The sequence below is a fragment of the Grampus griseus genome (genome assembly GCF_964374135.1).
Source record: "Grampus griseus genome assembly, chromosome: 2".
Lineage (NCBI taxonomy): Eukaryota > Metazoa > Chordata > Mammalia > Artiodactyla > Delphinidae > Grampus > Grampus griseus.
This window is the reverse complement of record NC_139018.1, coordinates 11,593,404-11,608,244: the sequence shown is the minus strand read 5'-3', so window position 1 is coordinate 11,608,244 and position 14,841 is coordinate 11,593,404. Positions and strand designations below refer to the sequence as shown.

Below are 14,841 nucleotides of genomic sequence, written 5' to 3'. Positions count from 1 at the left end.
AGGTAACCAGATTCATTCATTCAGCAGATACTTACCAGGTATTTGCCATGTGCCAGGCATCTTCTAGGCTTAGAGCTACAACAGAGAACCAGACAGTCCTCATATTTATGGACCTAACATTCTAGTGGTTAAAAACAAACTAGATTTGGGCTTGTTTCTAAAACTAGGGTGTTGTCTAATATTAGAATGGGCTTAGGGATGATCTTTTATAGTTTCATGCATAATCTTTTATAGTTTGCGTAATTAATATATTTAATCGAAAGGTAAAATTGGGCCACTTATTTATCTTAAACATGGGGTCTTTGACATAGGAGGGGTCTCTGAGGATGGGAAAGATAAAAGTGTGGGGTAATGAGCCTTCTGTTCTTAAAAAAGAAAAAAGAAAACAGCTTTCTGCCAGGAATACTTATCCATGCATTAGCTTAGGAAATTATTGATTTGTAAGATGTACGTGAACAACAGTGGCAAGTGTGGAAGTTGTGAGAATGGGTTGGCTTGTCTGGGGCATGGGTTTGACTGTCAGATCTAGATGCAGATCCTGTATCCTGGCTTTGGCACTTAGTAGATGTGTTACCTTACACCAGGTACCACATCTCAGTGAGCCTTAGTTGTCTCATCTGTAGGTTGCAGATGAGAACAAGGTTCTCTTGAGAATAAGGGATACTATGTATAAAGGGCCTAGCATTGTTCCTGACACATAATAGGCTCAGTAAATCGTAGCTGCTATTATTTCTGGGGTTTTTTCTTACTGTCCTTCAAAGTGTAGGATCTTTTTTCTCTAAATAATTTTGAATTCCAAAGACTTAAGTCCCATGAATTTGAAATTGAATAAATGCTAAACTTTTTCCTACCTATTCCGTGTCTTTTGCCTGAGATTATGAAAAATATGATTTGTTTTACTTTAATATCTCATCCCTACCCCAGCATCATTGATGACATTGACACATTTTCCTATCCTTTCTCAAGAAGTTTATGAAATTGATAATAAGGACTGTAGGATTAGGTCTGGCAAAATGGAAGAATTGTTAATTATAGCAGCTTTCATTTGCTGAGCACTTCATGTGCCAAGCGCTGCACAAAGCCCTCGACATATGTCCTTTCATTTGTTCCGTACCAGAACCCCGTGAGGGAGGTGATGCATTCCCATTTTACAGTTTGAAGAAATTTAGGTGCAGAGAAGGAAGGTAACTTGCCATGACTCGTAAAGTAGCAGAGCCAGGATTAGAGCCCAGTCTGTCTGATTCCAGGACACGTATCCTTAACCACTGCACTTACTGCCCATCTCTTGAGAATTCATCGGATTTAGTCAAATTTATAACAAAGATTAGTCTGCTTTCTACTCACCCTGAAAATGGTAGGGAAAAATTATTTAACTTATTGCTGTTTTCCAGTAAGTCCACAAAGTTGTGTGAATTTAGAGTATTTTACTGTGGTTGTCTGGGAGTATCATTAATCTGTCAGTTCTTTCAAACAATATGCGAAGTGCCAGAGTTTGTGGAGATGAGCATATAACACAATGTACCAAAAGATAAAAAGCAAAGTTAAGATGCCAGTTTTGTTTCATGTAGTACTGTATGAATGGACTGTGCTTATTAACCCATAGAGGGAAAATACAGAACCCAGAGCAATGTTCTTTGCCACTAGTGGATTTCACAGATATCTAGAAGCTGGTTTTTGAGTTTGAATAAGTGAGAATAGTGACACCAAGTGAAGAAGTTAGAGTGAGAAATATGGGAAGATGTGAAAACAGATAATAGTAATAGAGCTAAAAAAAGAAACATACTAACCTCAGGTGATATGAGAGAAAAGTTATTTTTACTGTATGTTACTGTATGTTGATACCCACACATGTACAAAAACTAATTATAACCTGCAATTTCAGGGGACTAAGGCAGTGAAGTCCTTTTTGATGTTACAGTTCTGTTCTTGAAATTGTTACTTTTGAATAGAGAGATACATCTCCCAGTGAGCCGCTGTCTGCTCACGGTCATTAAACCAAATGGTTTCTGCTGCAGCATCCTGTTCATCTCTCTCACCATTTGCCGTGTTATATAAGGAGGTGCCAGTTTTTGTGCTCCGTTTAGTCTGCGTCTGTGTCTCATTCATCGTTATCCCTCCAGTGCCTGCTGAGCCCAGTTCACAGCACATAATGATCACTCAGTAAATACTGAACTGAACAGTTCATTATTGCTTTCACATGTACGGTTCATCTTTTTAGGATATGGAGGCTCAGCAGGTTAGTGAAGCAGAATCAGCAAGAGAACAATTACAGGATCTGCAAGACCAAATAGCTGGACAAAAAGCAGCTAAACAGGAACTAGAGGCAGAATTGGACCGACAGAAGCAGGTAAGGATTTTAGACTGATGATTACCTAGGAAGACTGTACACTAGCGGTCACATGAGGAGACTTCTAGTAAAGCAGCTTACTGAAATTCTTAGAGGATGAGCTCAGAGGTCGCTCCTACCTTATTACTAACCCACCCTCCTCGTTGTTTGTTTTAACAGGTGAAATATAGCGACACAAAATGATTTTGAGACTTGCTTAATATCACACAGCTAATTAGAGAATAGAATAGAATCCAGGATTCCTGTCCCAGAGCCCAGAATTCTTTCTACTGCTCTGTCTGTATTTTATTGTATCTCCTTGTCAGAGTATGTATGTTAGAACACTTGAAAACATCAGTTGATTTTTGTATTTTATCAGATTTTTACTTTCTAGAAACAGTAGTAACTTTTATTTAATAGAAATATAAATACAACATTAGTGCCATAATAGACTGCTTTTTCTGTTTTGAGAAAAAATGCTTATAACAGACTTTACTTACAAATCATGTTTAAAATTATATTTCATTATTCAATTGGCAGTTGTCTGCTCTCCAAGCCAAATTATTTTACTTCAATGTACTTATATGATAGTTTCAGTACTAACACAGTTAAACATGTTTACAGTCACATTTTCACAATAAGAATCTATAGTTAATATTCGTAACATCTATAATTTACTGAGTAACAACATTGTTATAGGTACTTAGTATACATAATCTTATTTCATCTTCACAATAAAATCACTCTTCTCTTCATTTTACAAGAGGGAAAACTTTGTATATTTCTCAGTGCATCACTTACAACGTTTCCAGCTTTGCATACTTACATTCTTTGAAGATTTTTTTCATTAGGATTTATCATTTCTGAAACTGGTTCTATTTTCAGGGAAGTGTTTGTTTTTATTATGACAGTGATTTCCTGAGTAGTAAGAGAAAAATTCACCGAGTAACAACCTGTCGGGTACATCATAGGCTATCTTAGATAATTTGGTTGTAAGATTAGCTCTCCTTTCAGCAATTGCATTTTCATTTATTTAAGGAGCTAGTATATATTAAAAGGCAAGAATTTGATGTTCTTGATGTTTAGTGAGATAACTTTCATTTTATTATGGCCGATGGTTTTACACATCCACTTGCAGTGCCCTTTTCTAAAATGAGGGAATTACGTAGAGGAAAGTGGAGCTGAATGTCGCTCTAGGCTATTTATTTAGTAATCGGATGTTCTGAATTGGAAGTACTTAACCTTGGGATTAAATAGTGCTTTAAGTAATTTAAGTAAATTTCAGCCTTAAATTTTATGCTAGCCTAGAGCGTAAAAGAAACTGGGCAAACCTTGTAAATTATGATTCCCCTACCTAACCTAATTACCTTCCTCATTTCCTCTTTTCTCACTGATCTCAGTTTTTTTAGTCTGTGAAGTGAGCAGGTTGAACTAAATGTCTAAAGTAGTCTCTAGCAGTTTGATTCCATATCACGTTACTTCTTCATACAGCTCCCCTTACTTTGCACCGTTAAACATAATGCTTTTGAAGGTACTTAATGATTTACTCTTTCTTTCCTGGCATTGCTTTACTCTTTAATTCTCACCTGACTCTTACCAATCCTGTCCATCGTACAAACTAGTTTCGTGCAGTTGTTAGTGAATTTGGAGGTATTTCTTTTTTTCCTCTCTCTGTGTTTTATCAGTGATGGAGCAAAACAGGTGCAGGATATTGCCTGATAAAAATAAGCCCGTGAAAAGCTGCCCAAAATCATCAGGGGCATGCAAATTGAAACCACAGTGAGATATCTCTACATGCCCACTCTAATAGCCACACTTACAGAGACTGACAGTACCAAATGTTGGAAAGGATGTGGAAGAACTGGAACTCTCTCATATTCCTGTAGGAATGCAAAATGGTACAGGTATTTTGAAAAGCATTCAGAGAACAGTTTGGCAAGTTTTCTTCCTTTATGCTAGGCATACACTTGTCATATGATCCAGCAGTTCTGTTCCTACATTTTTCTACCCAAGAAAAATGAAAACATATGACCAATAAAGACTTGTGCTCTGGGACTTCCCTGGTGGCACAGTGGTTAAGAATCCACCTACCAGTGCAGGGGACTCGGGTTCAAGCCCTGGTCCAGGAAGATCCCACATGCCGCAGAGCAGCTAAGCCCGTGCGCCACAACTACTGAGCCTGAGCTCTAGAGCCCATGAGCCACAACTACTGAAGCCCGCGCACCTAGAACCCGTGCTCTGCAACAAGAAAAGCCACTGCATTGAGAAGCCCACACACTGCAACAAAGAGTAGCCCCCGCTCACCACCACTAGAGAAAAGCCCGCACGCAGCAATGAAGACCCAACGCAGCCAAAAAAATAAATAGATAAATAAATTTATTAAAAAAAAAAAAAGACTGGTGCTTAGATAGTCATCATATACAAATTGATACATCATGCTGAAGTATTAACTTTTCATCAGATCCCTTGAAGTCTGTTTATTTACTCATTCAGTATACACACAGCACATATTGAGCAAGTGCCTACCTTGTGTCAAGCATTGTTTCAGGTACTGGAGATGACATAGGGAGCACTGACTTAGCTTTTGTTTATTTGTGCCTCACTTTGTAGGAATTCCACTACATGGAAGAAGATCTGTATCGAACAAAGAACACATTGCAAAGCAGAATTAAAGATCGAGAAGATGAAATTCAAAAACTCAGGAATCAGGTATGAAGCAGCATTCACTACTTGAGCAAAGATACCATTGTAAAAGTACATTTTTTTTAGAGATACAGTAAGACTTTCTTTTCCTGTATTTTCACCTGAATCCTGTTGTTGGAGTAGTGAGGTAAGTTATTTTCAATGTGATATAGAATTTTCATCGAATGCCATTTGAGTCTGCATTTGCTGTATTCTAGGGCTTGCTTCTTATACAGGTATCTTGTAACCAGTCACCCAAGGAGATGTGAGTTACTCCAGAATTTCATACCATCTAACTTCAGTGGTAGTTTTGCTGATTGCCAGTTTTACAGTTGTGTTTTCCTAAGAAAAATCCAACGATACATTTTCTTATTAATAGATCTTTCATTAGAGTCACTAAGACCTTTTTATAACTGAAAATGTGAAACATAGAAAATAACATGTGCCTACCACTCAGATTTGCCAGTCTTTATCATTAACTGACAGAATCGTGCATTCACTTACCCTGTCATTATACACTGTCCTTTCCTCTCTTATAGTCACATGATTGACTTAATAAATAATGAACTTATTGATCATTTAAATAATTTGCATAAAGATTGACTAGTTCATTTTTCAGTTAGGTGATGACTTTGTTTGAACATGAAAAGTCAAATAATTTTAATTTTTTTAAGTTCTTAGACTTCTTAGTAGTCTATAATTTAAAATGTTTAAAAACTTTAAATTTTTATAAGAGTTGGGGACAGCTAACTGATTTTGAGTGTTCCCTTCTCCTTCCCTTTCCTACATTTGTGAAATGATTATAAATGGTAAGATGACTTGCTAACAGAAAATTAAAGAAAAGAAAGGAGCATAAACCATCATTCAGTTTAATGCTTAGGTAAACATTCCAATATTTTAAAAATATTTATTGAGTACATACTATGTCTAAGATATTGTGGTATTTCTGTTAATCAAGAATTAACCATAGGAGGTTATCTCTGAAAGATTTTTCATCTAAGTAAGAAGGAAGTTGTACAATTTGAAAAGATATCAGCCCCTTAATACACTGCAAAAAAAACAAAACAAAACAAAACCCCACTCAATTAGTGAGTTAAGATATATACTGAATGAACAATAAAAAATGCTATTTCTGCTTATCTTATTACCTTTGGGCCTCCTCAGAGAAAAATATCTTTGTTAAAACATTACATTGCATGGGAGTTCCCTGGTGGTCCAGTGGTTAGGAGTCTGCCTTCCAGTGCAGGGGACGTGGGTTCGATCCCTGGCCGGGGAACTAGGATCCCACATGCTGCAGGGCAACTGGGGCCGTGTGCTGCAACTGGTGAGCCTGTGTGCTCTAGAGCCTGCACACCACAAACTAGAGAGAAGCCTGTGCACAGCGATGGAGAGCCCGCTTGCCACAACGAAAGATCCCACATGCTACAAAGACCCAATGCAACCAAATAATAATAATAAAAAAATTACATTGCAGTTTGACTATTTTTTCATTCTTTAAAAACTATTTTATGGGACTAGATAAAAACTTGTGGAAAAAAATGAACCTTGATCTTTATCCCCTAATTAGACTTGTAAAATTAATAAAAATTGATTTGGAATGAAGCTAGGTGTAAGCTACAAAGCTCCTACAAGAAAGTATAGGGAAATCTTTTGCAATTTGGGAGAAGACAGATTTCTTAGGACACAAAAAGCACTAACCATAGATGGAAAAAGTGATAAAATTGGACTTCATCAAAATTAAAAATTTTTGCTTGTCAAGAGACTCCATTACAAAAATGAAGAGAGGTCAGCAACAGACTGAGAGGAGCTAGTTACAATGCATAGCACAGCTGGCAAAGGGTTTGTGACCAGGATAAGGACTCTTACAGAAACTAAAGAGATGCACAACTACTTTTTTTTTAATGGACAAAAGACTTGGGTAGACAGTTCACAAAAGAAGATTATGAATAGCCAGATAAGCACACGAATAGGTGCTCGAAATCATTAGTCATCAGGGAGATGCAAATTAAAACCTCAGGGAGATACAGCACTCCACACCCACTAGACTGGCAGAAAGTGGAAAGATGGGCAATACCACGCGCTGAGGATGTGGTGCAGTTGAAACTGTCATACTCTGCTGGTGGAAGGGTACAGTGGTACAGCCACTTTGGAAAACTGGTTGTTTCTGATAAGATTAACAACATACATCTAACCTATAACCTCAGATATTTACTCAGTCTAAGTGAAGCCATATGTCCACAAAAAGACTTGTACAGGAATATTTGTAGTGGCTTTGTTCATAAATAGCCCAAACTGGAAACAACTGAAGTATCTGTCAACAAGTACGTGGGGGCTTCCCTGGTGGCGCAGGTTAAGAATCCGCCTGCCAATGCAGGGGACACGGGTTCGAGCCCTGGTCTGGGAGGATCCCACATGCCGCGGAGCAGCTAAGCCCGTGCGCCACAACTACTGAGCCTGCATGCCACGACTACTGAAGCCCGCGCGCCTAGAGCCTGTGCTCCACAATAAGAGAAGCCACCACAATGAGAAGCCCACGCACAACACAGAGTAGCCCCCATTCGCCGCAGCTAGAGAAAGCCTGTGCACAGCAACAAAGACCCAACGCAGCCAAAGATCTTGGCATTTAGCAGGAGTCTAAAAGAAGGCTGAGGTCAGCTCGGGCTGGAGTCGTTGGAAAGGGCTTCAAGGAAGAGGCTTTGAAGGGAGGCAGAGCCTGGAGAAGAGAAGGGGACTGGGGAGAAGAGAAGGGGACTGGGTTTGCCCAAAAGGGAAAATTTGAACAGCAGAGCAGAGGCCAAATGGGAGCGGAGGAAGATGATACAGGTGAGAGCAAATAGAAGATGGAATGAAGTTATTAAGGAGCAACTGTCAGCCAGACCCTACTAGGAAAATTCTCCTTTCATATCCCAAAGTGCCATGTGCAAAAGGCACTCTTACCCTCACAGGTGAGCAAACAGATTGGGGGAAGTGTAGCAACTTGTCCAAGGTCAGGTAGCTAGGAAGTTGCAGCGCAGAGATTGTGGTTTTTGCAGTGCACCACAACTGTTGACTTATGGAGGTTTTGAATCCAGGTGGAGAAGCTTGAACTGTGTCCCGTGTACCAGTGCTTTCAAATGTTTTTGACTGTGATGACATAGCAAGAAATACAATTTAAGTCATGTCTCTATACTCACACACACTTACACGTATAAAACCAAACCAAGTTTCACAAAAGAATACTCTCACACACTATATGCTGTGCCCTCTATGTACTATTCTGTTCTGTTTTTTTAAATGGCAACTGTGACCCACCAAATTGATTTCATGGTCCACTAATACAGTTTGAAAATCGCTTCTGTAGATGGTGAAAGAATCGTAGAGTTTTGAGAAATCATTTAATGCCACGGTTTACCTGTGGGAATGTAGTAACGTGGTTTCTGTGTTGTATGCCTTTCATTTTATGTAGTAATCTTATGAATACTTTGCCTTTCAGCTTACGAATAAAACTTTAAGCAATAGCAGTCAGTCTGAGTTAGAAAACCGACTCCATCAGCTGACAGAGACTCTCATCCAGAAGCAGACTATGCTGGAGAGTCTCAGCACAGAGAAGAACTCTCTGGTCTTCCAGCTGGAGCGCCTTGAGCAGCAAATGAACTCCGCCGCTGGAAGCAGTAGTAATGGGTCTTCTATTAACATGTCTGGAGTTGACGGTGGTGAAGGTAAAAAAAAAAAAAAAAATAGGGAATCTCAAAAGAATATTTCATTGCCTTAATTTTCAATGTTGCTAATTCAAACATGATTTGAAAAGTTACAGAAAGACCATTTTTGTTTAAAAAGAAGCTTTATCTAACAAAGCAGCCATTTTTCTCGAGGCCTGGGCTATGCACTGTTTGATATGATCGTTAATGAACTGGACAGGGGGATGATTACTATCCCACACTGGTTTCGAACCTGGAGAAGAAGGCCCAGGACACTTAACAGGGTGGTGAGGACAAATAATTCAGTTGAGAGGGGCTTTCAGGAATCTTAAAGTAAGACTTGCTTTAATAACCATAATTATTAATATTAAAGTTAATACATAGTCACATGAGGATATCCGTGCTCTATAATTTTAATGGAGAAATGTATAGATTCTCAAAATACATGATCAAGAAGAATATTGAAGATTTTAGCATAAGTTTCAACAGATCAGATTTTTAGTCTTAGAACTTCATAACTACTTTGACTACAAAGTAGTCATTCAACAAATCTTAGTTCTTTGGCTTTAAATTTTTAGAACTTTTTTCAAATAACATGTTATTTTATATATTTTTTTTAATAACACAGTCTCAGTATAAAAAGAAATGCAAAAAAAGGAAATTAAAATCACTTGATAATCTATTGCCCTCAGGTAACATTTTGGAACATCTTTGTCCAGACTTTTTTCCTATATATGTTTGCAGTACTTGTTTTATTGATTTTTCATTTTTGTCATATTAATATATTTTAATAATATATTTAATACAATATGTATATATTGCTTTATAGAAATTTATCACATGAAAATACTGCAGTTTGTTTAATCAGTTCCTTATTGTTGGAGATTGATAAATGATCAGAAATGGAATTGTTGGGTCAATAAGTACACACATTTAAAGGCTTTTGATTCTTGTTCCCGAAATCAGCAAACAATTATTAAGTGCCCACTCAGTATCAGGTGCTGTTGCAGAGATACAGTGGCCAACAAGAGGCCAGACTCTGCCCCATAGATCTCACATTCTGGTGTCGTGGGGGAATACAGGGGAGGAGACAGGCAGTAAACAAGTAGTATGAGCTGGAGATATGTGCTACAGAGGGAAATGGAGCAGAGAAAGATGTGCAGGGTGCCACATGTGAGGGGGCGATAATAATTTAAACAGGGAAGTCAAGGAAGACCTTGTTGAAAAGGTGGCATTATATTAAAGTCCCAAAGGAAGTCAGGTAGTAGACTATGACGAGATCTACAGAAAAAGTGTTCCAAGCAGAGAGAAGTGCAAAGGCCCTGAGGCAGGAGCATAGCTGGCATATTGCAGGAGACCAGTGCAGCTGGAGTAGACTGAATGAGGGGCCAGAACTTGGAGGAGGCTGTTTAGGTCTGTATAAGGACTTTTACTCTGAATGAAGTCGGAAGCCATAGAAGGGTCTTGAGAGGGGTAACTGAGCTGACCTGTATATTTTAACAAGATGTCTCTGGCTGCTGTGTCAAGAGTAGACTGCAGAGAGCTAAGCACTGAGGCAGGGAGACCAGGGAGGGGCATGGTATTAACCCATGTAAGACATGCTGGTGACTCAGACCAGAGTGGGGATGGAGGGGGTGGATTCAGGATTTATTTTAAAGGAAAGCAGATGGAATTTGCGGGCAGATCAGATGTGGAGTTTGAGAGAAAGGAGTTAAAAGTTTTTGGAAAAGTGGAGTTGTGTATTGAGATGGGGAAAACTGCAGGAAGAGAAGGTTGGCAGCAAGGGCAGGCAATCAGGATAACAGTGTGCGGTGTGCTAAGTTGAGATGTCTACTAGACATCCAGATGGAAATGAAAGGGTGATGGACGAGCCTGGAGTTGGAGGTGGGCTGGGCTGGAGATGCGAATTTGGGAGTTACCAGCTTTGTAGAAAGGGTGTGTGGCCTCACTCCTGCGGGCCCAGGAAGAAAGTGCCCATTAATGCTGCCTCTCACCAATACTCGGTAAACTCTGATTTTTGCTAATTTCATAGGAAAATAATTTTCTTAGTTTTTGAATTTTGATTTTTGCGGGTATGGAAGTTTACATATTTAAACTGTCTTTTTTTTAATGTTTTCACCTTTGGTTATTGCTTAAAAGTTGACCTTGAGAATTTCTTCCATATGTAACATAAGGTATATTCAACTATAATTTTGTTAGAAAGTTGACTCTGGTGTCTGTACGTTAATTACTTATTTTCTTGTTTAAACAGGCACACGTATGCGAAACGTTCCTGTTCTTTTTACTGACACAGAAACTAATCTGGCAGGAATGTATGGAAAAGTCCGCAAAGCCGCTAGTTCAATTGACCAGTTTAGGTAAGCAGTGCCGGCACCAGTGAGTGACGGACCCTATTTTTGTAACATTCTCCAGTGATTTCAGTCATGGTGAGTCCTGTCCAGCAGAGCTGATATTGATTGATTGACTGCGCCATGCGGCTTGCGGGACTAGTTTCATCACCAGGGATTGAACCGGGCCCCCTGCAGTAGAAGCGCGGAGTCCTCACCACTGGGCCACCAGGGAATTCCCAAGCTGATTTTTTTTTTAAATACTTATTTATTTGGCTGCACCAGGTCTTAGTTGCGGTACACGGGATCTTCGTTGCAGCATACGGGATGTTTAGTTGCGGCACGTGGGATCTTTTTTAGTTGTGGCATGCAGGATCTAGTTCCCTGACCAGGGATTAAACCCAGGCCCCCTGCCTTGGGAGCCCGGAGTCTTAACCACTGGACCGCCAGGGAAGTCCCCCAAGCTGATATTTCAGTGTCATGAAATTGCTTTAAGAGGTCTGCCAGTGCCTGTGTTTTGTTGAAGGTGTTTAACTCTGATCATTTCTCTTCTTTCTGTAATAAACTCTGTTTGAAAACTCATTAAATTTCATTGAGAAAGCCTGTATCACGTAAATGCATCCATTTGAATGTTTTATCTCCTTACTTCATCATATGATTAGAATAAAAGATGCCACTATATATAAATGAATAGTACTTATTTTCATATATATTTTATATATACGATATAAATAAAAATTTATATGTTACATATATTTATAAATAAAACTTTTTATACTAGTAGTCATCCACCTTACAAAGAAAATGTTCTCCCGGTATATGTGTATAGCCTTGATAAAGTTCATATCTAAATAACCTACTAAACTCTCTTGCCTTTTAGTTTTTATAATTAAACATAGTTGAAATGAATCGTTGCCTAACAGAACAGTCTCTTCTTACCTTTTTGTGTCAGAATAGAGCTGTGGTGTTAAAAATGAGGATGATTTACTAATTTGGATTCCTGAAGCCATGAGCCTTGGATGCCATAGTCACTGTCTCCACACTATTGAGCATATCTATTTCAACTATTAATGTATTCAACATACATATTAGTTTTTAGAGAACATACATGCAAGGCAGTGAAGGCATATCTGCAAGGGTAGTGAAAGAAGCAGAAGGGCGTAGGAGAAAGGTGCATCTGTGCATGCATCCGTCTTAGGGAAAGAATGTTGCAGAAAGGCATAGTAATAGGTCTGGACGTCGTAATGCGTCCCACTCTTAAAGTGTTTACTTGAGTTTCTGTAGTTGGGAGCCTTTTAGAAGTATGTGTCCATGCTAAAGCTCCCAGATTAGCTATTTACAGGTTCATTCCAACTAGACTCTTTTTTCCTATGCATGTGTTCACACTTGCCTTTGGTTCCTAAAAGAAAAATGATTGCTAGAGGGACCAAGTGTGCCTTCTACAGTTGTAGCTGAAGAATTAAGAGGAATAGCTTGTGCTAAAAGCTTAACAGTCAATCCCCAAATAATGATAAAAGTATTTGTTCACTGCTGTGATATTTTATATGGTTATTTCAAGTAATCATTTAACAATCTACTATAAAACAGAAATAATCTGTCTTTTGTGGTAGCCACATAAATAGTTTAAATGAGTAAAGTCTTAAAAAACATGAAGAGATATTACCACAGGAACATGTTTTGAGTGTAACTCTCTCCTCTCTCTCCACCCCTACCACTTGCACAGCATCCGTCTGGGAATTTTTCTCCGAAGATACCCCATAGCACGAGTTTTTGTAATTATATATATGGTAAGTAAACTTGTTTGCAAAAACAGTGCTGCATTTGATTTTTAACTAGTTTTTTTCAGCTGCTGATCTTTTTGACTAAACTTTTAGCAATCAATTTTGAAAGAGAATAGAACTCATTTTTGGTAATTAAGGTTTTTTTTCTTAAAGTGTACAAGTAATGTTGATAATTCATTATGTCTAAAAAATAAATTGCTTGAAGGCTTTTCCGACAGTAAAACTAACCGTAGTGCAGTTTAATGATTACCTTTATTTCTAAGCCCCTCCAGTGATACAATACAAAACAATTGATTTCATTTTTATCTTGAAGTAAAGTTTAATTATTTCCATGTGTTTTGCTTTATTTCCTAAAGGGATCTCAAAGGTGATGTATTTTCTTTCTTAGATTTCTTAGCTCTAATAAAATGGTTACCATAGTTTGGGATGCCGTGTCATATCTTCTGTGAGCCTAAAAAGCCCACTGACTGTTCTGAGTGGGGATGTCTAAAAGTAGTTGAACTGAATTAAGACGGGCAGTTTTCTTGAGAAGAAATAAAAGCATACTTAGAAATTTCCTTGTGAGCCACTAGAGGGAAGAGTTACTCCTTGAAACAAAAAGGTTTTAAGATGAGGGGAATGGGGAGAGTGAAAGAAAAAAAATTGAATGGCGTCAGAAAGGATTCAGAACGTGCCCACATCTGGGTGGGGAGATGATGAGGAACACAGGCACCCTCTGCCAGCATGAGATGAGATGTTGCACTTCTTGTGTGCAAGGCACTTCGTGATGGAACCTCATCATGTCAGCACCACCATGAGGGAGTTAGTGGAAATGTATCACTGCAGGTCCTGTTCTGGACCCTAAATCGACCTCTGAAACCTGACACATTGTTCCTGTCAAGAACGTCTTCCCATCTCCTCTTCACCAAATCATGGCTAAACCCTCTTTCAAAACACCAACCACAACTCTGTTCTAAAAAGCCTTTCCAGCCAACTTCATGTACACCTAGCAGTTTTAGTCAGGCCATGTACTCTGCACTGTAATCCCCTGATGGGTTAGTTATGTGTGCGTGTGCATGTTGTGACTGTGTTCAAGGCTTCGCCGCTCTCAACCGAGAATGCTGTAGGTGTTGTAGCTCCTTATTACCTTCCATTGCACTTTTTAGCTCACTTGACTGTACAGTTGTTTCTTCCTTGTTTATCCAGTAAACACGTACTGCGCGCCTGCACTGTTGCAGACACACTAGCCACAGGAATACAGAGACAAACGAGACATAGCTCCTGCCCTCAGTGCGCTGCACAGTGGGCCTTTAGGGAGGATTGATTTATTGGCTAATCCATAAATTGTTTTTTCTTTCTTCAGGCTTTGCTTCACCTCTGGGTCATGATTGTTCTGTTGACTTACACACCAGAAATGCACCATGACCAACCACATGGCAAATGAACTGAGCCAGGTTGTTTTGGTGATTGGTCATCTCTCCAGTTTTGGGGTCTGCAGAAGGGTCACTTGCCTGAAATTCCCGAGAAGGGTACACAAGATTATTTTATCACTACAGGCTTTTAACTTTTTAAGTTATTATACAAGTACTCTGCTACCAAAATCTTCTTCTGATTTCCTTCAAATGGTAAGAGTTTCTACAAACAAAAATAATCTAACGAGCTCAGCTTTTGCCTTTTCGAGGTCAGGGGCTCAGTGTATATATGCATACACACGGAGATGCTGGGGGTGTCTGCCTCTGTACAGACCATCCTGTATTTTAGGTGACACTCATTATGGGTTATAATCAGAGAAACTAATTGTATTTAGTGATATAAATAAAATGTTTTCTTTTTGATAATTCAGTCTGCTTTGTATTTTCGTATATTTAACTTTGCAAATGTAGATTTACTTTTTACATTGTTAAATGCTTGATTGGTATAAATCTTTCTATAAATACGTAAGTAAAATTTACTGTGCATTTTTCTTTTAAAAATAATAATTTTTCACTCCCATTTAAACAAGACCTTTCCAGATCAGCGTTCACGAGCAGAGCCAGAAATCAGAGCTGATGCCACTTGTAATTGCATTA

At 38.7% G+C, this 14,841-nt stretch overlaps 1 protein-coding gene across 1 annotated transcript in view; it reads left to right on the top strand.

Annotated features, from left to right (window-relative positions):
• GOLGA5 (golgin A5) overlaps positions 1-14,554 on the top strand; it is a 32,808-nt gene extending 18,254 nt beyond the window's left edge. The window contains exons 8-13 of the mRNA XM_082649449.1: positions 2,219-2,347; positions 4,937-5,035; positions 8,481-8,706; positions 10,937-11,042; positions 12,736-12,799; positions 14,136-14,554. Of these exons, the coding sequence (XP_082505575.1) occupies positions 2,219-2,347; positions 4,937-5,035; positions 8,481-8,706; positions 10,937-11,042; positions 12,736-12,799; positions 14,136-14,216 (705 nt within the window). The 3' untranslated portion in view covers positions 14,217-14,554. The remainder of the gene's footprint in view (positions 1-2,218; positions 2,348-4,936; positions 5,036-8,480; positions 8,707-10,936; positions 11,043-12,735; positions 12,800-14,135) is intronic.
• The last annotated feature ends 287 nt before the right edge of the window (positions 14,555-14,841 follow it).